This window comes from Lathamus discolor, chromosome 3, assembly GCF_037157495.1.
Source record: "Lathamus discolor isolate bLatDis1 chromosome 3, bLatDis1.hap1, whole genome shotgun sequence".
Lineage (NCBI taxonomy): Eukaryota > Metazoa > Chordata > Aves > Psittaciformes > Psittacidae > Lathamus > Lathamus discolor.
The window spans coordinates 148,836,683-148,859,490 of NC_088886.1; the positions used below are offsets into that span (position 1 = coordinate 148,836,683).

At 45.8% G+C, this 22,808-nt stretch overlaps 1 protein-coding gene across 2 annotated transcripts in view; it reads right to left on the minus strand.

Moving 5' to 3' along the window:
* The window catches only part of CTBP2 (C-terminal binding protein 2), a 145,133-nt gene that overhangs the window by 57,229 nt on the left and 65,096 nt on the right, over positions 1 to 22,808 (minus strand). Inside the window, exons 1-2 of one of the 2 annotated variants that reach the window (XM_065672451.1) lie at positions 14,132 to 14,220; positions 7,483 to 7,642 (exon numbers count right to left, since the gene is read on the minus strand). In XM_065672451.1, coding sequence (XP_065528523.1) covers positions 7,483 to 7,540 — 58 coding nt within the window. In that variant the 5' untranslated portion in view covers positions 7,541 to 7,642; positions 14,132 to 14,220. Of the gene's footprint in view, positions 1 to 7,482; positions 7,643 to 14,131; positions 14,221 to 22,808 lie in introns of those variants that run through there. The other variant, XM_065672450.1, reaches the window with a different exon arrangement.

Here is a 22,808-nt window from a genome sequence, read left to right on the forward strand (position 1 = left end):
ATGCTGGCTCCTGCAGCACTCCCACACTCCAGAGCCTGGGAATACACAACAGGGCTGCCCCGAGGCTGCTGTTCCTATGATCCTTCACGTGGCTTCTCCTTGCATATTCTGGGGATGTTTTCTGAGTAATCTTTAAATGCTGGGGAGGATTTAGAGTAAGGAGGAAAAACCCAGATACGATGACAACACGCTAATCCCTAAACCAGTTAATTTAAATGGGAAATGTGGTAAGGATGAATATTAAGTTGATGGCATTGAAGTCATCAGCTGTAATTGTTTCTTAATGAATGACATGAAGCTGTAAAGCCTGTTACACAGAACCTTGTTTTAAGGCTGGGGGAAAATGGAAAAATACAAGGCGGAATTAAGAGTTAGACACATATTAAGTTACCATAAATGTGGCCGAAACCACAAAGAGAACACAACAGAAGTATTTTTCCCTATTCCTGCACAGAGAGCGCTCAAGCCTCAGGGAAAGGGGAACTCTCCTTTCTGCAATGGTTTGAGTCACATATCGATTACAACAAAGTCGCATATGGAATTAATGACATTTTTTGCCTGTAACCTTATCTAAATGTGTCTTATTGTTTGCCGGGGGGATTTTGTCAGGCTGGTTTCATACCTGGATCAAGTCTACGTCTTGTCATGCATGTACCGCTATGGCACGTCACAGGAGACACCCAGCATAGAACAGGGTGTACAGAAAAACTGGAAGACTACTTGAGCAGCCTACGCCTTCATGCTGTAGGACAACAGCGTACCTGTAGATATGAGCTGTACACTACAAAGCAAATGTTAAACTAACAAATACAGGGAGTTCTTGATTCAACACAGCAAAGGGTTGAAAATCATGGAATCATATTATCATGGAATCCCAGCCTGGCTTGTGATGGAAGGGACCTTAAAGCTCACCCAGTTCCAACCCCTGCCACGGGCAGGGACCCCTTCCACTGGAGCAGCTTGCTCCAAGCCCCTGTGTCCAACCTGGCCTTGAGCACTGCCAGGGATGGGGCAGCCACAGCTTCTCTGGGCACCCTGTGCCAGCGCCTCAGCACCCTCACAGGGAAGAGCTTCTGCCTAAGAGCTCAGCTCAGTCTCCCCTTGGGCAGAATAAGGTCTTACAATAAGGTAATTATTAGCCTGAATAATGTCTATGAACCCACTGAGGTTCCTTGAACTTTCTTCTTCCACAGGATTCTCTCCAATTAAAAACACCCTTAAAAATTTAACAAAACATATTAATAACAAGTAATCCCCAAGCCTGACATAAAGGAGGCTTCAAATAACCAAATACGGACTCTCAGAAGAGCAAGACATCAGGAGCAGCCAGACAGATTGTCAGTCAGCATAAATCAGCACAGGGTGCAATGGCAGAGGATCTGACAAGCTAGCTCTGCCTTTTCTCCAGGCAAAATCTGGTGAGCAAGTCTTCCTTAAAAGTCTGATAGTTAATGTGCTTTGAGGTGGAAACTATAAAAAGGCTTTATTGTGGGAGGGAAATCCTTGTACTGTGCTTTATATTTATGTAACAAAGAAACCCAAATCCACTAGGAAACAAAAAAGTCTATATTTATTCTAAGTCAGTCACTTTTACCCAGGACAAGCAGTTTCTTCCACGCTTGATATCATCTTTAACACATTGTTTCTCATCAAATGACTAGTGGTGATAAGAATTTCCTGAGATAAGAAGATTCTGTTTCTAAGCAGTAAAAATAAGTATTATCAGATGCTACTTGGCATGCAAATTCGCAAGAATGGAAGAAAATCCCTCCACCCAAGCATCTAACGTACTCATTTTGGCCACTGTTACCTTATACAAAGGAGGAAGCCACTTTCCAGTCACTCCTGGGACCCTCAGATGTAATGCTCCAGAAGAAAGATGCTGAGCATTGAAACAATTCGTTTTCTGGCATTCCATGTACCACAGTATCTTATAACTGATTATTTCCTACACAATACCACATTAACAAAACGCTGCAGCTTGGAAAATGAGAGGATACCAGAATTCGTGTTGCTTTTACAACTTGCAATTTGACTGCTTTGCAGTTTCTAAGTACATTTTCCCATCTGCTTCCACAAGCGAGGTTCGCCTATCTTTTAATGTGAAGGGACTATAGCTGTTGAATGAGAACCTATTGCTTATTCCGCTGCTAGTGGTGTGTGACCCCAGACACCACGCGCTGTTCAAATACTGCTGAAAAGCCAGAACCATTACAGCCATCCTGTATCCTGGACGTGCCACCACCACTGCCTTGTCCCTTAGGTTTCTATGTTTCACGAGGAAGTGACAGCACAACCCTGCACGCTTCCATAGCACCTTCTCCAGCTTCCCAGCCAGACTGCTCCCAAAGACACTACAAGCAACCGTGGAGGACTGCTCCTCACTCCCTGTCTAGCTCACAGCATTATTCAATATCTCTTAACCGTATTCACAGAAGCACAGCATAAAGAACAGCTAAGCAAGCAGCAAGCTGGGGTGAAGCGATGCTTCAAGTTATTTCCTTGCAGGGGAATTCCTTACATGGATCCATGATGGATGGCATGCTCCCGAAATGCCACTGTCTTCCGAGCTTGGGTTTCTTGGAAGCACTGATCAACACCTTGTTCTGCCACAGGTAGCACAGAAACAATGACACCTAAGGTCTCTCTGTAGTTTCCTAAAGGAAAGGCAGTCAAGCTTCTGCCCTGAGGGTTATTGCTGCTGATGGCTTGAAATTGCTGCTGCAAGAGTCCCACACTGCAACAACTCACCTTGACCACAGACAAAACTGTCTGTGGCTGGATTCTGCAGCTGAACCTTCCCTTCAGCAAAGCAGCAAGGAAAACAGAGCAGCAGAAATACTGCACATCTTGCCCACATTCTGTCCCCTTAGCAGAGCCTCCCACAGCTTATCCTCAACCTGGAGCATCACTCACTTTCTGCTGCCCAGAGGGAGGCAGAGGATGCTGGAAAGAGCAGGAGGAAACTGCCAGGCTTACGAGACAAGGGGAAATAACACATATATCTGTAGTATCATGCAATTGGAGACCATCGTAACAAACTAAAATGGGGGTGGTCATGAAGGATGGATAGAAGGGTAACCTTATTTCTTGCAGCACCTGAGTTTGAGGTCCGGTTGTCTGAGCTTCTGCTCTCGCCTTCCTCACATAGGCTCTGTCCTGCCTCCTTGATCCAATTGACTGCTCTCATCTCCCCTAACCCTGCTTCTCTCCCTGTACTCTGGCAGAGGTCCCCCACCTTTCCCCCACCACCCCTGTGCTAGGAAGAACATTACAGAGCACAAGGCATCACCCTCAGCTGCCTCAGCTGATCTCCCACTTCATTTCCCCCAAAGACTGAGAAATTGCCCCAAATCTGGGAACAATAACAGCACACTCCGGGCACCACAGCAAGATTCAGACCCCTTTTAGCCAAAACCAGAGCAGGCGGGTACCACTGCATGGCTGCAGGAGCGCGGCTCTGCTTTGTTTCAGGCGCAGCAGAACACCCGTCTCCACGTCCCGCTCCACAAGTTTTGCTGCAACTTCCATTTATTTTTGAATCCACCCCGAGGTAAAAAACTCATCAGGGAATGGAAAATTTCAGCTCAAACGAATTTCCAATGTGGCAAAATGACAAGCTAACGGGACAGGATCTGAACTAGGGGGTGCAGGACAAGCCTAACTAAACCCAGCATCAGGAGCTCCACCTCCAAGGCGTATTTTGACCCGCTATGTCAAATGACACAATCCCACAAACAGGAATTATATAAACCACTCTGCATATATTAGTTTCAAAAGCCCCAGCCATTCAGTGGGTACATCTTTCCATCCACATGGATCCAATTACAGAATAGGCACCCAAACTCTCTGGGACAACCAGAGAAGAAAGAAACGGGTGAGCCAAGATGACTGTGAGCGCACTCCGGCATTGCTGCACTCGGACAAGCATCACAAACCCACTTAATTCTGAACAGATTGCTCTAAATGTCTCCACTGCAGGCTGTTGCCCTAAAATTCCTTTATTCCCTCAAGCCTGCACCCTTATCCCACCTGTGTTTTTCTATAGAGTTACCTGGTGCGAAAAGGTCACCTTACAGAATCATAGAATCATAGAATAGTTAGGGTTGGAAAGGACCTCAAGATCATCCAGTTCCAACCCCCCTGCCATGGGCAGGGACACCTCACACTAAACCATCCCACACAAGGCTTCATCCAACCTGGCCTTGAACACTGCCAGGGATGGAGCACTCACAACCTCCCTGGGCAACCCATTCCAGTGCCTCACCACCCTAACAGGAAAGAATTTCCTCCTTAGATCCAATCTAAACTTCCCCTGTTTCAGTTTGAACCCGTTACCCCTTGTCCTGTCACTACAGTCCCTGACGAAGAGTCCCTCCCCAGCATCCCTATAGGCGCCCTTCAGGTACTGGAAGGCTGCTATGAGGTCTCCATGCAGCCTTCTCTTCTCCAGGCTGAAGAGAAGCTAAAGAGAGGCTAAAGAGCCTGCTTGGAGCAAAAAGGAGCGCCGTCATACACACATGTCATTACTATACGTTAAAACAACACAGAGGAACTGATCAAGCTGAGTAATGCAGGGAGGCTGAACTGCTTTTCTCCTCCTGGAAGACTCATAAACCTGCCTATAAAGGCCATGAACCAGCGTTTTCAAAGATCCCACCTCCTTGTATGGCTTGGATTACTTTTTCCATGCCAGATGCACGTTTAACAGAGTAACACAAACAGTGCAGCTTCTTAATGTACTCTTTTAACACCATGACAGTTTGTAAGCTATTTCCCCCAACATATGACTAGTTGTGTTTTTACTGAGCCCATACGAAGAACAACCCATTTGGCAGGATGAGTAGTGATTCCAATATGCAGCCCGAGGGTATTTAACCTCCAGACCTGCCGCCATCCTGCTGCATGGAATAAAGTCCATTCCTAGAAAACTCCCCAAGGGTTTGTGTTGGGAATAGTAAAAGGCATGGTACGGTATGCACAACTCCATAAAAAGCACAGAAAGCCACCTGCAGACCAGGAAACATTTAGCTGTTCATCAGGTAAATAGAGCTCTGTATCACAGTCACCTTTTAAAGAGGAAAGTGGCACAAGTGCTTCAGCAAGTTTGATAGCAAAGATGCCTCTTCCCAGTCTTGCTGAAGTAGTTCCCTAATTTCTCACCAACTTTCACTGATTATTCCATATACCTTTAAGGTACAACCACAAGAAATGGTGGGGGTTTTTCCCGAAGTGTGTTTTCCCAGCAGCTGGAATGGCCACTCTTCAGCGCTTCACTATACTGTAATCTTACGCTTCCAATGGTTAAAGAGGGCCAGCAGGAAATCCAGAGAGGGGCTTTGGACAAGGGCCTGTAGGGACAGGACAAGGGGAATGGCTTGAACCTGCCCAAGGGGAGACTGAGCTGAGCTCTTAGGCAGAAGCTCTTCCCTGTGAGGGTCCTGAGGCGCTGGCACAGGGTGCCCAGAGAAGCTGTGGCTGCCCCATCCCTGGCAGTGCTCAAGGCCAGGTTGGACACAGGGGCTTGGAGCAAGCTGCTCCAGTGGAAGGGGTCCCTGCCCGTGGCAGGGGTTGGAACTGGATGAGCTTTAAGGTCCCTTCTAAACCATTCTGTGATTCTATGATAACTCAAAATTAGAAACCTATAGTAGAAAACAGCCATCAGAGTTGCCACCATAGTACACTGCTGTCCAACAAGGCAAGTATTTTGGCAAATCCTAAGTTTTTTTGCGTTTTTCAAGGCAATTTTTATAATGTTGCTTACCCTAAATCCTAATCTGCTGCTTATAAATACCACACAACCGAGTCTTACAACAGTAAATCCCAACATTTCTATCAAATTACAGAACAAGTGGCAAATGACAAAGTATACTTTAAAAAGTTCTGTCTTCTACACATTTACACATTAGAAAAAGAATACCTTTTGACCAAGAAAGAAGAAAAAAGCTCCTATATCAGAGGAAAATAATCTCGACTTCAATCACATCTAAAGCTCCGTTAGCAGGTTTGTCGTACGAGCCTTTTGAATTTCTTGTACACTCAGCAAGTAGATCTGATAGTAAACATCAAACCAGGCAGGCAGCTTTTGAAAACCCAGGCTCAGCTGATACAACTCTTTAAAGTCAAGTTCAAAGTAAAATCTGAAGATGAGATAGCAAACTACACCTGAGTGGTTGTGACATTCAATAGGAGAAATCGGCAGCTCCACGCTGCAGCGTACCCTGGCTACTCCTTCCTAACTTTCATCTTCTCTGCTTTGCCTCGCCCTTCCCAAAATAACAGAGCAGAATTAAAAGGGCTAAGTAACTCCTGACACGTTTAAAGCAACAGTAATGGAGAGTAAGCAATATATAACACACAAAATCAAGGCAAAAAACACCCAGTCCTGCTCATCAGTGTTTTATACTCATTGGGAACTCCACAAAGCCCCACACTTTCTGCTCCAATGGACATGGTGCATCTGCCCTGTGAGCTCTGCACTTTCATCCCCAAGCAGAACCTATTTCACCTCATTGGCATTCAATACTGCAAATTGCTACGCTGCAGGCCACTATCCATCTCCTTCAGAGCAGAAGAACACCAGAACTCTTTAAAAAGAGATAACTTAAGATATTCAGTCTAAAATATCTCTGTTCTGCCTTTGCTGCCGATGGTAAAACTTGTGCGAGTGTTGGTCTGTATAGGAGAATTATCAGTGCACATCAAAAAGTCAAAGCTTGTTTGCCATCATCTGACGTAGGGTAACTTACGTTACGCGAGCTGCAATACAAAACATTACCTAAAACCTTTTCCTGATGGAAAACTGAAGTAAAAGGTAAAAGTCACCTGTGCTGTGACAGGGTAACATCCTGTTAATAAAGAATGACTCACAGCAGATTGGTTTACAGCACATCTGCCCTATCAGCACACACCAACGGAAGAAAAGCTGCTCCAATGATATGACCAAATCCATAAGTAAGACTCTAACAACATCTTTTAAATTCTCCATCATTTCTCATAGGGTGACAGTCGATATTATAGGATTATCTACTGAGGGACGCTTGTCTTGGATACCGCAACTGGAGTGGGAAGGAAGAATTACAGAACCAGTGTCTGCATTCCAGCTTGTTCCCTGGCCAGAGGAGATGTCCAGAAAGCAACACACTCAGCTGAGCACAGCCCTTTCCTAAAGACAGCATAAGTTTAAGCTATGCTTCAAACTGGGACTGAATAGATCATTTCATTACAAATCAGGATAAAAGGAGAAGACATGGTAGCTAAAAAAAACCCTGACCACAGGACTGCAGATGATTTTCAAACGAGTAACCAGAGCATCCTTTCCCAATGTTTCAACGACAGCATGACTATTTTGAGTCAACAGAGAGGATGTGGGAGCTAGTCCTGGATCTGCATCTCTTTATGTCTAAGTGCTGTGAAAACCAAGGCAAAATTAGGTACTCTACCTTAACCATGTGCTACAGAACAACCGGAGCGTACTCTTACCTTCACAGATTCTGTCCAGTCGCTGCCGCTTGACTTTGTGTTTATCCACAAGTGCCATTCTTGAGGGTGTTTTGCAACTTCCTGATTCAAAAAGCAAAGCAGTCCCCCAGGAACTTAGGACTATTCACAGGAGTCGGCGTGCATACCGCCACTGTTGATCCTGCAGCGGAACAAAAGGGTTCATGAAGATTGCCAGCACGCCAGGTGAAACCTCCCCATCTCCAACCCTGCTATCCCATCAGTCCCACATCTTATACTGCAAATCAAGCTTGCGGCCCCTTTATCTTCCTTGCAATCAGAAAGCACGGCATTGTACACAAGAGCTGCTGAAGCGTGGTATGGCCTTCCTGGTTTTATTTCTGTCTTAAAACCCTATTCCTAGCAGATAAAATCCATTCAGCTATTTTGTAGGCTCACAGACACTGCAAGATTATTAGTACATAAAAAAGGGAAAGCAGCTTCTGCTCTTCCAGTACTTTCACACATACAGACACAAACCACTTTTATGCCTTATTTAAGCCTTGCTCTGTAAAGGTAATCAACAGAACTTGAATTCACAATGAGACCTTGAGACGTATTTCAGAGGTCACCATAGCCTGTCCTTACCTTGATACATGAAGGGTTAACATTAAACTTTGGATGCCGGAGCTGCCGTTTCTAGTGTACACACTTTTAAATGCCAGTGAAATAGAGCGATCCATAAAGCAGTATGTGTGGCTGATTTACAGCAAATGCCCTACAAAGGGACAAGAGCTGCAGGCTTCTCTGCATGCTGGTGACACAGAGGAAGACCCTAAATGGATCCTCTCAGGTCTTTTATTCCTACAGAGAGCCAAAGGTTTGTTTAATCCCCGAAGGGTCGACCTGAGCTCAAGCTGCAGACCCTGAATGTGCCATGGTGGCACTTCTACCCAACAGTTAGGAGTCTTTCAAAGCAAGTTCCACAACAGCATTCATGAATCAAGACATACAAGAGAAGACCTCATGCTGACAGTGGAATTCAAACCATTCGGTACTACATGAGTTAGTTTTTTTACCGAGTTGTATTACCAATGATTCAATATCCGCTTTCATATTTTAAAGGTGAAGACAGATAACCCTGATAAGAGCTGCAAACCTTCCAGGGTTGCCTCCTGCTTAAGAGACTCCTGCCCTCCCCCATTTTAAGCCCACTTAAAGGAAATAAAAAAAGAGCAGAATTAGTGGAAAGCTGTGATTTCTAGATACAAAGTAAAATGCCACCACGATTTTGGTGGGATGAGGGAAGAGAAAGAAGAAGACAGGGACAAGCACAAGCAAGAAACCCTCTCCTGCGTGGCCACCTGTATTGCGCTGTGCAATAGACTCTGCCTCCATAGGCTGAGTGTGTGATACACTCAACCACTCTGCCTGCAAAGTACTAGAAAGGGTTAAAAACCAAATAGGCTCTGGAAAGCCAGCAATAACCACAAACTTGGTACCACTCATTCAAACTGACCCCCAGACAGCTCCTCTGCAGTGGGTGAATTTGCACACTTCCTTATTTGCAAGCACAGGTTCACATCAGGTATAGAAAACACAAGAAGAAGATGCTGAAAACCAGGAAAACCCAGGTTGATGCCCAAAAGCTGACCCTGGGCAATGCGTGTAAGCTCAGGTTTTGCTTCCCCTTATGTAGAGCTGCAATAGCAATGCTTAAGCCATCCTCTGGAAACACTTCAGCTTCTTCAGCTTCACACAGTCCAGTCAGGCATTTCTACCTTGTGTTTTATTCCTCTGCAACGGCGCCCAGCTCTCCTAAAAATCACACCAGCAAAAGCAATAACTTCCCAGCAAACACAGTTAACAAACGCGACAGCCCGGGCTGAGCACGCCAGGGGTAAAGGCTCTAACAAAGCCACCGCATACCGAGATGACAATTTCATGGGTATTATTGTTATTATTATAAATGGTTATCAATTATGCATCACATTGATAGTTAATTTCGAAAAGGAAAAGGGTTGTGTTGGTACAACTGCGCTCTGACTAAAGGAAGATGGGTGATTTCCTGGTAGTTAATGGCCAATTTCCCAGCAGCGCGACTGCAGCGTAATCTCTGAGATTTATAGCAATAATTAATTGATTTCTTTTTAAGCATAGGGATGCTAAAGAGCACGATTCCCACTCGCATTAATAATTAATGCAACCTTCTAAAAGAAGCTGAAAACTTCAATTCCAGAGGCAGGAGCTTGTTACGGTCAAAATATTTCTTACAACAAGGATCAAATGTTAGTGTAGCTAAAGCCGGAGCAGGGAATAGCATTTCCACAACGAATATTTAAAAGTATACACACGAATTTTTACCTCTATTTCAGGGAGAAATACCAGGTCATAAAAAAGTCATGGCAGGGGAGAAGAAGTTAGCATTGTGTACTGAAAATGCTCAAATGGTTCATTAGGTTGGGGCTGCAACTCTTTTTCCCGTTTTCCCCCAAACAAAAAGAATCAATATCCAAACTGTATTTGATTTTGACAGAGTGCATCTTCTGATGGACAAATGCTTCCATTATGTTCTTTTCCCTCTTGTCAACTCAATTCCCTGGAGGAAAACTTTCTACAAAAGAAACTAATAATAATCAGAGAAATTATTGCTCATATTAGCAGAATCCTGCATAGCTTAACCTAATTCCTGTAACTGAACTCCTTCCTAATGATGTTAACTATTCCATCTTGGCCTGACAGGTACCCATGGTGGTATGAACCAGCAGTAAAAGCCCAGTTTGGAAGACTTATTAAATACGTGGCAGGAGCTTCCAAGCAGGATTTGGCAGGGATGGATAAAATGAAGAAAAGCAGATATGAGTGGCACAGGAACAAGCAGATATTCCCCAGCCTCTATGAAGTTGCAATTAAGAAACCAGTTCTTCCATTCATGGGATGGAGGATGCAATTAGATGCACGTCCAACTTCAACCCATCCTCAATAGTTTCTACATCTAACCCCATCTCAAAGGCTAAATGTCCCCTTACAATAAAATAAATACAATCAGGCTCAGCAGAACAAAACTTATGGTCAGCAATTAAAAGAAGAGGAAAGCTCATTGTGTAAGGAAATTTGAGGGACACGGACGCATGCACAAAAACTACTTCATCTTCAGCAAGATTAGGAAACAAGTGAAGTGATTTACATACAGTAATTGCATGGCCGTGTCAGCCTCCAACAGTGTCTTTCAAAATGTAAATTTCCTTGAAAACCCTTGGACATGATGATAGCCCAGCAGTTATTTATTTATTTAAAAGAAGGAATGTACTTAAATATGATGTTTTAGGGGAAAAAAATACCCAACCCTGACATAGCGCATTTAAAAAGCTTAATACTGCTCGTTAAATACCTCAATCTATGAGCCAGAAAATGAGAGCGGAGAAAGCTGCATTAGGGCTTATTTTTCCAGCTTTCAATGGAAAATGTGCAGAAAGAAAAGGTGATTTTCCAAAATAGGAGGCACTGTTAGCTAAAAGTAAGACAAAGGGGACTTGGCAAAGAATGTGTCGTTTGCTGAGCTCTCTCTCAATTAGCACTGTTCTATCATCTTTTCACTGTCTAAGTAGGTAGCACAGGAGCACAAACATACAATGGTTTGTGTTGGAAGGGACCTTAAAGCTCACCCAGCTCCAACCCCTGCCACGGGCAGGGACCCCTTCCACTGGAGCAGCTTGCTCCAAGCCCCTGTGTCCAACCTGGCCTTGAGCACTGCCAGGGATGGGGCAGCCACAGCTTCTCTGGGCACCCTGCGCCAGCGCCTCAGCACCCTCACAGCAAAGAGCTTCTGCCGAAGAGCTCATCTCAGTCTCCCCTCGGGCAGGTTCAAGCCATTCCCCTTGGCCTGTCCCTACAGGCCCTTGTCCAAAGCCCCTCTCCAGGTTTTCTGGAGCCCCTTCAGGCATAGGCAACATCTGGTTTTGAGCATCCATCACATATGTTACCTCCAAACCATAGTTGCACCCAGCAGGTGATTCAGAGCCCCCGTTCCCCTTGCTCCAGACAAAACTGTGTCTCACACATTCCCTCCCTGTGCACAGTCCCAGCAAAGTGGAATGCTCTTCCCTAAAACTCATTTTGGGACAAGCAGATGCTGATGCAAGTACACAGTCCCACTGCAGCACTGCAGGCTTCGGTAAAGCATCATAAAACCACACCTGAGAGTCCTGCCCAAAACACAGCTCAACAGCTAGGACTTAATAAAACCACAACTGCTGCCTTCCTAGCTGTGAATGAACAAGTGGCACAAAGGCACCACTTCTGCCAGTGCATACATGGTCACAGGTTAAGGTGGGACTCCTCTCTGACTTCGAATACCAGCATCTTTCTGAACAATCCACACACTCCAAAGCCCATAGTGGAGTCACAAACCTGTTGCTCCTGATTTCTGCTCTCTATGAAATATGTCATCGAAATACGTCTCTACGAAGCATGTCATCTTGAGGCCCTTTCCAACCCTAACTATTGGAATTAACCAGACAAACTATTCCATGATCCTATGACAATAAAGAGAATCCCTACTACAGAAAAATCTGGGATCCACACACTGCAAAAGCTCCCATTTCCAAAGAGTAAAGGAAAATCTCTGTTCTTCCTCACATCTAAACTGGGTTTCCACATGCATAACTCCTTAAGCAAGGGAAAATCCAGCCTGAAAGTTTTGATGATGCTATCAGATATTTCCTAGGCTCTCAGGAACAGAGAGATTCCTGGCGAAGGTTTTGCATTCATGGTTACTGCAGGACACCAGTAGACCAGGATGCTCAAGTAATTGTGAAGGTAGCAGCCACCGATGCCAAGGGCTGCTCTCCTCCATCCTCCTTTATGTTAAGGTCCACTTTTCCCAAAGCTCAACGCGCTTGAACTGAGATTTCAATGCAAAAACAGTCCTCAGAACTGTTTCAGCCTTGTGATTGTATCACCGGGTATTAACTGTTCTGGCCATTTCCACTGCTGATCACTTCAGACGTTGGCAGCTGGTGGGGAAGACAGGACGGGCTGGGAAGAGCAGCTCCATGTTAGAAAGGCAATGCAGGGAAAAAGAATGAAGGAGACACATGGAGATAATGACAGGGGAGGGAAGCGGACAAAGGAGATGGTACAATGCAGGAGGAGCACAGGGAACACTCTGTCATCCTTCCTGTGCCAACGGCTCATCTACAAGTGCGATGCCACTTCTCAGCCCTCATCACCTTCTCCTTTCTCTAAAGCACTGGCACTACTGCAGGGGAGGAGGGAAGCACATGGAAAGGAAGGGAAGGGACAGACAACAAGATCCTTCGTGAGATCCTTCTTTTGGGTGATTTCTTTTAACGCACAATAAAACAACACAGGGAACTCATAGTGTCAAGACACCATTAAGCCCAATAGCCCAGCAGGAACCACAAATGGATGAAATATTTATATGGGTAGTGAGAACTAACATAGCTTTGCATTGGCCCAAAGATAAAATAGGTTGGGTTTGGTCTTTTTAAAGGCCTGAGGGATAAACCCTCACACTTGGGAAGAGGAATCACACAGCTTCTGTGTGGCCAGGGTTCGGACTTGTCCCGCTCCATTAAACACCATCAGCCACTGCATAGGAAATAGGATGCTAGGGGAAGAATAACCAAAAGGATTTTTCCCAGTTTCTGGGGGAACTACCTAGGCTGTAAATCACACCTTGGGGCCAGGCGCTGGGCTGGGTTTGCCTGGGGTACAGTTAATTTTCTTCATAGTAGCTGGTATGGGGCTGTGGTTTGGAATTGTGCTGGAAACAGCATAGATCACGTAGGGAAGTTTTGTTATCACTGAGCAGTGCTTGCACAGAGCCAAGGTCTTTCCTGCTCCTCACCCCATCCCAGAGTGACTGAGGTGCATGAAGAGCTGGGACACAGCCAGGACAGCTGACCCCGACTGACCCAAGGGATATGCAATACCATATGGAGTCATTGTCAGCACATAAAGCTGGGGAAGAAGGGGGTACGATTGAGAGTGATGGTATTTGTCTTCCCAAGTCACTGTTACCTATAACAGAGCCCTGCTGTCTTGGGATGGCTGGACACGTCTGACCAGGGGAAGTGGTGAATGGATTCCTTGTTTGTTCTTGTGAGTGTGGCTTTTCCTTTACCCGTTAAACTGTCTTTACCTCAACCTATGAGTTTTCTCACTTTTCCCTTCCAGTTCTCTCCCCCATCCCACCGGAGGGATAATGAATTAGGGGCTGCATGGAGCAGGAGCTGCCATCTGGGGTTAAACCATGACAGCCTACCAGCAGCCTTCATCCCCTCATGGACCCTCAGCACTCACAAAACAGCAAAGGCAGGACTTGCTACAAAACCTTTCTCCATTGGGCTTCATGTTTTCACTAGTTATTCGCATGATTTTGCTGCCGCAGAGTGTTCAGAGACATTTTGCATTAAGACCTCTCTGTGGGAACGACTGGATGATGCCATGGGTGAAAATAAACACTATTTCGTAGAATCCTAGCCCGGTTTGTGTTGGAAACGACCTTAAAGCTCATCCAGTTCCATCTCCCAGCCACAAGCAGGGACCCCTTCCACTGGAGCAGCTTGCGCCAAGCCCCTGTGTCCAACCTGGCCTTTGTCTTTTCCGATTTGCTTTTTTCCTGCTGCAAAACCCAACACCAAAATCTTGCCCTTCCACGTCCTACCTGGTGCCTTCCTCCAAAAGCTGCTGGGGAAAGTGCGCTCGCCGGCAGGGAAAGCAGTAACAGAGCAGGTTAAATGTGCTTCACGGAGAGCTGGCACTCCCACGTTAGCACCTGCTGACGGCAAATAAGGAGCTCTTCTGCTCTTTGCCGTACAGAAAAGCAGAATAACATGCTGTAGGAGTCTTGTGCTGAAGAAGTGGCAACAATTCTGAGGAACTTGCTATTATATGAGTGAACAAAATGTACCATAACGGCATATGAGCTTGCACATCTGCTGCTAAATTAAACGCGTTACAGAACGATGCAGACCACATCTTAAAACATTATGCAACAAGACACAGACTGTGTTAAAATAGTAAGGCTTCAAAGACACCATAAAGGGCCTGATCCTGCGTTCCTTTCAGCCCTTGAAAGTCACAGTGAGTACCCCTCATCAGTTCTATGCCATCAAAGCTACTTGTTGACTCAGTAAAAGAAATATCGCACGTTTATATATGCCCTTCAGAGGAAAGAAAAACATGCTTTTGCAGCATTTTCCTTCCTCTCCATCGTAATGGTGCATAAATCATGACGGACATTTTTATTTGGAATTGGATATTTTTTAAAGTTTCTTTAAGAGTCATATTTCAGGTGACAAACTGTGCTCCAGATCGGGTTCTCTGTGGCCAGAAAGATGTTGGGAAGACCTACCAGTGAAGGAGAAGCTCTTCCCTGTGAGGGTGCTGAGGCGCTGGCACAGGGTGCCCAGAGAAGCTGTGGCTGCCCCATCCCTGGCAGTGCTCAAGGCCAGGTTGGACACAGGGGCTTGGAGCAAGCTGCTCCAGTGGAAGGGGTCCCTGCCCGTGGAAGTAGATTTGAAGTGGATGAGCTTTAAGGACCTTTCCAACCCAAACCATTCCATAATTCTATGATACTGAAATAACAATATTCAAGTTGCCACAATAGCAGTGGTGCAAAAGAGAAGGGAGTGAGATACTTACTTTATTTCCCAACTTTCTTTTTACCTTGATTTTATTTTCCACCATTAGTGATGAGTTTTTGACTTTGAGCAAAGAAGATCCAGACGTTCTCCCTTGCCAAACAGTAACAGCCCCATGCAGATCCACTCTGAGTTTTCAAGTACAATTAGGAAATACCACAACTGGCACTCCTTTCATTCCTAAAGCTAAAATACAAACAAGCAACCAAAAGAGACAGCAAGGAAATCGCTTTAAAGAAAACAACTGTCATCTCTCTTTCTGGCATCAAAAGCAGAGCAGGTCCATGCTCTGCTCTTACCCTGCACTGACAGCCCTCAGGGGCCTGGTGGTGGGCAAAACAATAACCAGGAGCTGAACCCAAATTATCCACTTAGCTTTGAGAGCACCTAATCCATCTGCTAATTAATCCTGGGCCTCCTTCAGCCTCTCTTATCTTGTTTTTCTAAGTATCTAACGCTGGTAACACTCACACTGATGCTGCTATAGCACAGAACTGGCTGGGAAACCACCCTTAACTTTTCAAGTAAAGCAAGAGGGAACAACCTATAAATAAACTTAGTTTCCAAAGGTCCCTACCACGCTGAAAAATAACACTGTGTGTTACCAGAGTTCCTTAAATTACTCACTATTTATTTCACTAATTGCAAAGTTTAACACTGGAGAGAGGTGAAGCTTTGCTGTTTGAGCATCTGGATAAGCAAAAGCTCTCCTCCACTAAAGCTTGTAGTTGCTCCTGGACCAAAATCATCATGGCCAAATTAGAAACCCCAAGAAGAAATGACTATTTGCTGTTTTATCAGATGAGTTATGCAGATACTTGGCCATTAGAGGGCATTTTATACTGCTGAGTGAAGCACCAGCACACAGCCCGTGAACTGCATCGCAAACTCCCATCTGGAGCTGCTGGAGAACAGTTTCTGTCTATCCTCATTTAGTAATTGCCACTTTTCAACCTTTCCATATGTTGTATAGAGATGAGCAAGCAAGAGCAAGGACAAGAGGAAAACAAGATGAAATAGCTATGATAAAAAACCCTGGTTAACTAAACACGTTGGTGCACAGCTACTGCAGCTCCCAACATTTGCTTTTGTTCTGTTCTCTTCCCCCCGTTAACTCCAACACAGCAAAGTTCATCTTTTTCACTCTCAAAACCAGCAGTTTATGCTTCAAGTTTAGGGAATGAATAACTGGGAAATTATGCCATGGCACCACCACCCATCTCCAGAGCATAGGGGAGAGCTCATCCATCTCTGGAGCTGAACAAAGGCAAATGAGGCATCCTCACTGCCAAGAGGTACGGCATGGTCACTTACCTTCAGACGTCTCCTTCTAGTTACTACTATACTGCTACATGTGAACTTTAAACCGTTTTCAGCTTCTGCTGGCCAGGAAACCACACAAAGCCACCCACTTCCCTGCTTTGGTGGTTTTCCTCTCTCCATCTAAATACAAATCAAATGAGGAAAGAGACAGATATCTTGCTGTACATCTCCAAATATATGTATGTTTGCAATCAGGGTGCCCAAACTTCCTGAGTACGAGCTGCATACCAAAATCTTCATGTGGCCAAGAGCCACATCCTCCCAACTTCCATATCCTGCTCCTGCCACTCACTCCATGCTCCACTTGTCAAGCCTGGAGTTCCTCCATCCCCATGACACTGTTCTACCGATGTACCAAGCCCACTGCCCTCACCAGTCTCTGGCTTCCAATGTGGGACTGGCAGAGGAGGTGGCTGTGCGTTACAGATCTGCCTTGCAGGATTTGATTAAGCATCAGCACGTAGTATATGCTTCTGTAATAGTGACAAGTTAGTCCTGGATTCCTCCTTAACAGAAAGTTCAAAACAGCAAGCATAACAATATAAAGCCTACCAAAAAGACCCTGGATACAAATGCTTTCCTTCAGGTGCCCAAGCTAAAAAGACCAACACTAAAACAAAGGCCATTTTTTTCTTTGAGACCCCTGCAAGTCACAGAATCATAGAAACCATAGAAACAACCAAAATCATAGAAACTGCTTTGTGTTGGAAGGGACCTTAAAGCTCATCCAGCTCCAACCCCTGCCACGGACAGCGACACCTTCCACTGGAGCAGCTTGCTCCAAGCCCCTGTGTCCGACCTGTCCTTGAACTCATTATATCACAGATACCTTGAGCTTTTTCTCCATCAGATCTCAAAGAGCCTGTCCTGGGAGCTCTGCCTGGACTGGGAAGAGTGGAGAGGAGCAACACTTCTAGTAAATGTCTGGAGTTGCAGCTTGCCCTTCTGTTAGTGCTTACATTTACAAGGCACTCTTACATAAAAAGTCCTCATCTGCATTGACTTATTTAGCAACATGAAGTAAAATAGCCTGAAGCTATTCATGTTGCTTAACATGCTTTTTTTTTCTTTATGTAGATGATGCCCCGTGTAAAGGAATATTCAAAGGGGAAAAGTGTGTTTTATTTGTAACACTTATTACTACCACTGAAGAAAAGATGTTCTAACAAGTCTCCGAAGGGGGAAACACACGTAATACCTTTCACAGCTCAGCTAATTCATCTTTAGCTGCCCAACTGCTGGCGAAATCTCAACTGGAAAGTCTCAGAATAGAAACATGGAAAACCCCGTTTCTTGTGGTCTGAGCTCAGTTCCCACTGCACAATCTCCTTCCACCGGAGTGAGTCCTGTCTGTTTTCAGCTTATAGCAGCTCTAGTCTAAAGACAAAAAAGGGAAAAGAAAGGAGTTCAAGAGTTCAAGGCTACGGCTCTATTCAGGCGTACACCCACAATGCAAACCGGCCTCTCCATCCTGTGCTGGAGGCTTTCGTCTCCCCATCACCTACCTGCAGAAGGGCCCTGACTGAGGGAGATGATGAGGGAGATGAGGGATGAAGGAAGGAGCAGAATGCTAAGAATGGTGGAGAGGAGAAGAGCCCAGACTTGAGGCATCGTGGATGAAAGAGAGCTTGGCTCAAGAAACAGGGATGAGGATGGAAGACAGCTTTTGGAGAATGAGTATGGTGAGCCTCAAGGGACCCTCTTGCCCTTTGGGCTCCGCTCTTGCAAAACCCATGCTCCAGACAATACTGAGCTCCATGGGGTCGGGCACAAGCACAGTCAGGATGGAAATGTGTGAGTGTTTCCAGGATGTCCCATGGGAAAAAGCTCGTTGGGATGCAGGGCAGCACTGGGATGGCTCAGCTGCAAAACGCTGCCTCTTCCCATCCCTCCATTCCTGTCTCTCCCTCGCATCTCACCTTTGCTGCTCTTGCATCTCTCACACAGTTCAATTTCCAGAGGAGTGAAAGGAAAGGGAAGGAGGGAGCCAAGTGAGCAAAGGGAAGTTTAGATAACAGTAATAAATAAGATGAAATAATTCTCTCACCACTAACCTTTAGTGGCAAGTCAGAATATCCTCTGCATCCACCACAGGTTTGCACAATCTACACATGGTATAAGCCCTGCCGGTGTGCTGTAACAAGGCTATTTTGCAATCTAACAACACTCAGGTTATTGACCTAAATTTACACAGGCTCATCTGGAGCCATAACAGTCCATTGTGTGCTGAGGCCTGCTCAGGATGCCTTAATACACAGATTATTGATGCAATGAACTGTGACGGCTCCTATAGAGCTGTTATGGTTTATTGCTGCAACACCTACTTGGGATCCCTTTAATGCACAGATCGGTGACACAATAGACAGAAAGAGCCACTACTTGGGGACGCATTATCCCACGGATCACTGACATGATAGACCACAATGGCTCCAGCCTCCTGCCTTAATGCAGCCAGCAGGCAAGCACATGGAACTCCCAGATTCCCAAATCCTGGGGAGCTGAGGGTGGATGGAGGAGAGGTGCAGGGATGCTGCCCCTCTACCCACCCAAACCCATCTGCTCGGAGAGGTGAAATTCGCAGGAAGCAAATTTGCTACAAAAAATTAGGATTTACAATGGAAGCCGCAGCGAGACTAAACTTTTAGCACGAACAGCCACAGGCCTGCATTAGAGATCAAGGCTAAAACCCTGCGTGAGAAATACATGGAAATTAGCCAGCAATAAACCAAATCAGCGTCCAATTTTGAGCACACACAAAAAAAAAGGAAAGGAAAACATTTTATGCTCCAAAAGAATGCAAAACGAAGCACACCAATGTCTGCATTTCTCTGTTCCTCTTGAAGAACAAAAGTAATCCTAAGAGGCTGAGAGTTAAGCACGGTTTAAAGCAATTGCCTGTGTAGGGAGACCTCGGACTGAGTAAAGGAGAACCGAAGCATTAACAAACACTAACGAAGTGTGCGCAGGCTCCTCACAACAGCCAGTGCACAGTTCAAAAGCTGCAGCTGGCTTTGCACTCCTGCGTGCATCTTCCCCCCCCATCATTTACTAGGAGCTTTTTTTAATGCTGGTGACACTTTGCATTCAAAACTGTGGTTAAAAATAGACCCTTGGTCCTCCCGTTTTAACCCTGCAAATTCCAGCTCCTCCTTTCTGCTCCTCCTGCTCTGCCATCAGCTATGGGGTGACGGAGGGGTGAGGTACCTTCCTGCAAGCCCAGGGTTCCTCCAGTGCTGCCCAAGGACTTCATCCAAGCCTGGGTGGACCCTCTCTCCCAGTTTTCCCAAAGCTGGGAGCAGGTTTTATTTGTAGGAATGACAGCATCAGGTCTATTCTCTTTCTCAGTTTCCCTTCTCACCTGCTTTTGCAGATGCCATGAGTCTAAGGCTTTAAAGATCCGCCCCCCCTGCCCCTGAACACTACTGTTTTCTCTATGGCCCTGCAATCACCAGCCTAATCAGGAGCGTAGAGAAAGAAATTCCTTTGTTATCCTATAGCTACTTAAATGCTGAACCTTCAAAATCTCCTTGGGAAATAGGCTTGGTAAACAGCTCCTGCTAGTACAAGGAGCCCTGCACAAGAGAGACTCGAAAATCAATATCCTTCACCCAACTTATCAAATTTACCGAGGACATTTATACAGTATAATTAAATAGAAAAGAGATACAAATACAGAAGAGTATTTGCACGGCACTGCATTGCAATTGCATTATCTCTGGAACAGAGGACACTTTGACAAAAAGGGGGGAAAACGCCATACATCAACCAAAGAAGCCGCAAGGAGCACGGGGAAGGTCTGCTCTCATTGTTCACGAGGAGTGTCTAACACTTAAGTAAAGACAGGCACGAAATACACATCAGCACTTCTACCTAAGGCATTTCTGCAGGTCCTGGTCAGTCAGCCAAAACGATGCCATCAGAATTAGCTGGTGATGAATGTGGTCCAAAACACTCGCCTGCCTCTCAGACTTGTGCAGGGTCTCCAACACATGTTGGGGCACTTCCCCCTCGCTGGTGTGGAAGCAAAGCAGATGCTATCATGTTGCTTTTCAGGTTATTAATGTACCAAGTAAAATTGATTTTGCCCAATAATCCACTTGGTAAGTCAGTGATGTTTTCCACAACCAGCAGCCATCCCTGCAGACCCACAAGATAAAATCCTATGTGCAAGGTTAGACCTGGGAAAGGCTGACTGCCAGTGCAGGGCAAACCAAAACAGCGTGGAAAAGGCAAACTAGATTATGTGGCTATTTGTTAAACAATTCTTCTCACAAGGGTTGTGTTACAACTGTGCTTTGTGAATGCTCCTTTGCTTTCAGGTAGAGCTAAAGAGGCTGGCTCTTCGCTCCAAGTCCCCAACAGCAGCAACAGTTGCTGTAGATGCAACATAGAATCATGGAATGGTTTGTGTTGGAAGAGACCTTAAAGCTCATCCAGTTCCAACCCCTGCCACGGGCAGGGACCCCTTCCACTGGAGCAGCTTGCTCCAAGCCCCTGTGTCCAACCTGGCCTTGAGCACTGCCAGGGATGGGGCAGCCACAGCTTCTCTGGGCACCCTGTGCCAGCGCCTCAGCACCCTCACAGGGAAGAGCTTCTGCCTAAGAGCTCAGCTCAGTCTCCCCTCGGGCAGGTTCAAGCCATTCCCCTTGGCCTGTCCCTACAGGCCCTTGTCCCAAGCCCCTCTCCAGGTTTCCTGCAGCCCCTTTAGGCACTGGAGCTGCTCTCAGGTCTCCCCTTAAGGAGCTTTCTCTTCTCCAGGCTGAACAAGCCCAGCTCCCAGCCTGTCTTCAGAGGACATCTCCCTTGCCACACTGACCTTAAAATTCAGAACAGCCCAGTGAGGTGTTGGACACATGCTCAGGTCTGAGTGCAGGTGGGCAAAATCCAGGTGCATTTGCAAAAGGTACAGTAACCTCAGGCTTCCTTCCACTTCAGGCTCTTCATGGTTTGATCTTCATGGTTGCCTACAACAATCAGGCTTTGCCTAATTACACCAGCCAATAAAACCCAACACACAAGATGGGTAGGATTCCTGCTCCTCAGACAGGGATATTTGGGATGCAATCGCTTTGCACAACCAACCTGCTTGGGCAGATGGACTGAATGAGGGCTGACAGAGGACATGCACCACTAAAGCACACACACTGTATTCCCCTCCCACCCACCTCAGCTGCCCCAAAAGCAGAGGTGCGACCCCTCAGCAACATCCATTACTGCTCCTCTGCTGCCAGGCACCACAGGAAGAAGGGAAATCTCAGCCATCCACTCCACAATATACTCATGGGGAAGAGCAAGAACCAGGATGAAGGCTTCTTTGGTGCCTCTCTTGTGTCTTGATTTGTTAATGTGAATCACACTCCACTCTATTTTGAGCAATCCTTTATTAAAAATGCCTGTGAGTCATTTTCTCTAAACTTGAAACTATAAAAATGGTAATGTTTGGGTAATACTTAGGAATTCAAGGTTTTGCATACTTCTCTTTTTAATTGAACAAGAAAAAGAAGTGTAACCTGACTCACAGAAAGAGCTTTTTATCCCTTATTTGTCCTGCACAGACCCGCTGCTCCTGGATTAAAACAAAAATCACAGCTCATGGAGTAAAACTTCTGAACATTCTTCACTAAATACACATAGAGAGAAATAAAAGAACAAATGGAAAACAAAATATCTGTTTAGGGAAAAGCCAAAAACCCAACAAGTGACAGCCTGGGAATCTCTATTAACCTGTGTCCAGCATGGTATTAAAAAGAAGTCCACAGAGGTAATTCCACGAACTTTAAATTAGCATACATCCCTTTCTGGATGGCAAAACTCAACAACTGTAAATCATACTCATATTTATTTGTATCTCCAATGTCCCCCACCGAAAACCAAAAGAAGACCAAAGGCTCTCTGAACTGAATGTCGCTAACCCCACTGGAACACAAGCTGTGCTCCGTGCAACACCGCGAAGAAACCAGCCCCCAAGTACCACAGTTGTGGTATTTTCATCCTAGACATGGAGACACCTCACCCTGCCTGATGAAGAGAAGGCTGCGTGAAGACCTCAGAGCAGCCTTCCAGTACCTGAAGGGGGCCTATAGGGATGCTGGGGAGGGACTCTTCGTCAGGGACTGTAGTGACAGGACAAGGGGTAACGGGTTCAAACTGAAACAGGGGAAGTTTAGATTGGATCTAAGGAGGAAATTCTTTCCTGTGAGGGTGGTGAGGCACTGGAATGGGTTGCCGAGGGAGCTTGTGAGTGCTCCATCCCTGGCAGTGTTCAAGGCCAGGTTGGATGAAGCCTTGTGTGGGATGGTTTAGGGTGAGGTGTCCCTGCCCATGGCAGGGGGGTTGGAACTGGATGATCTTGAGGTCCTTTCCAACCCTAACTAT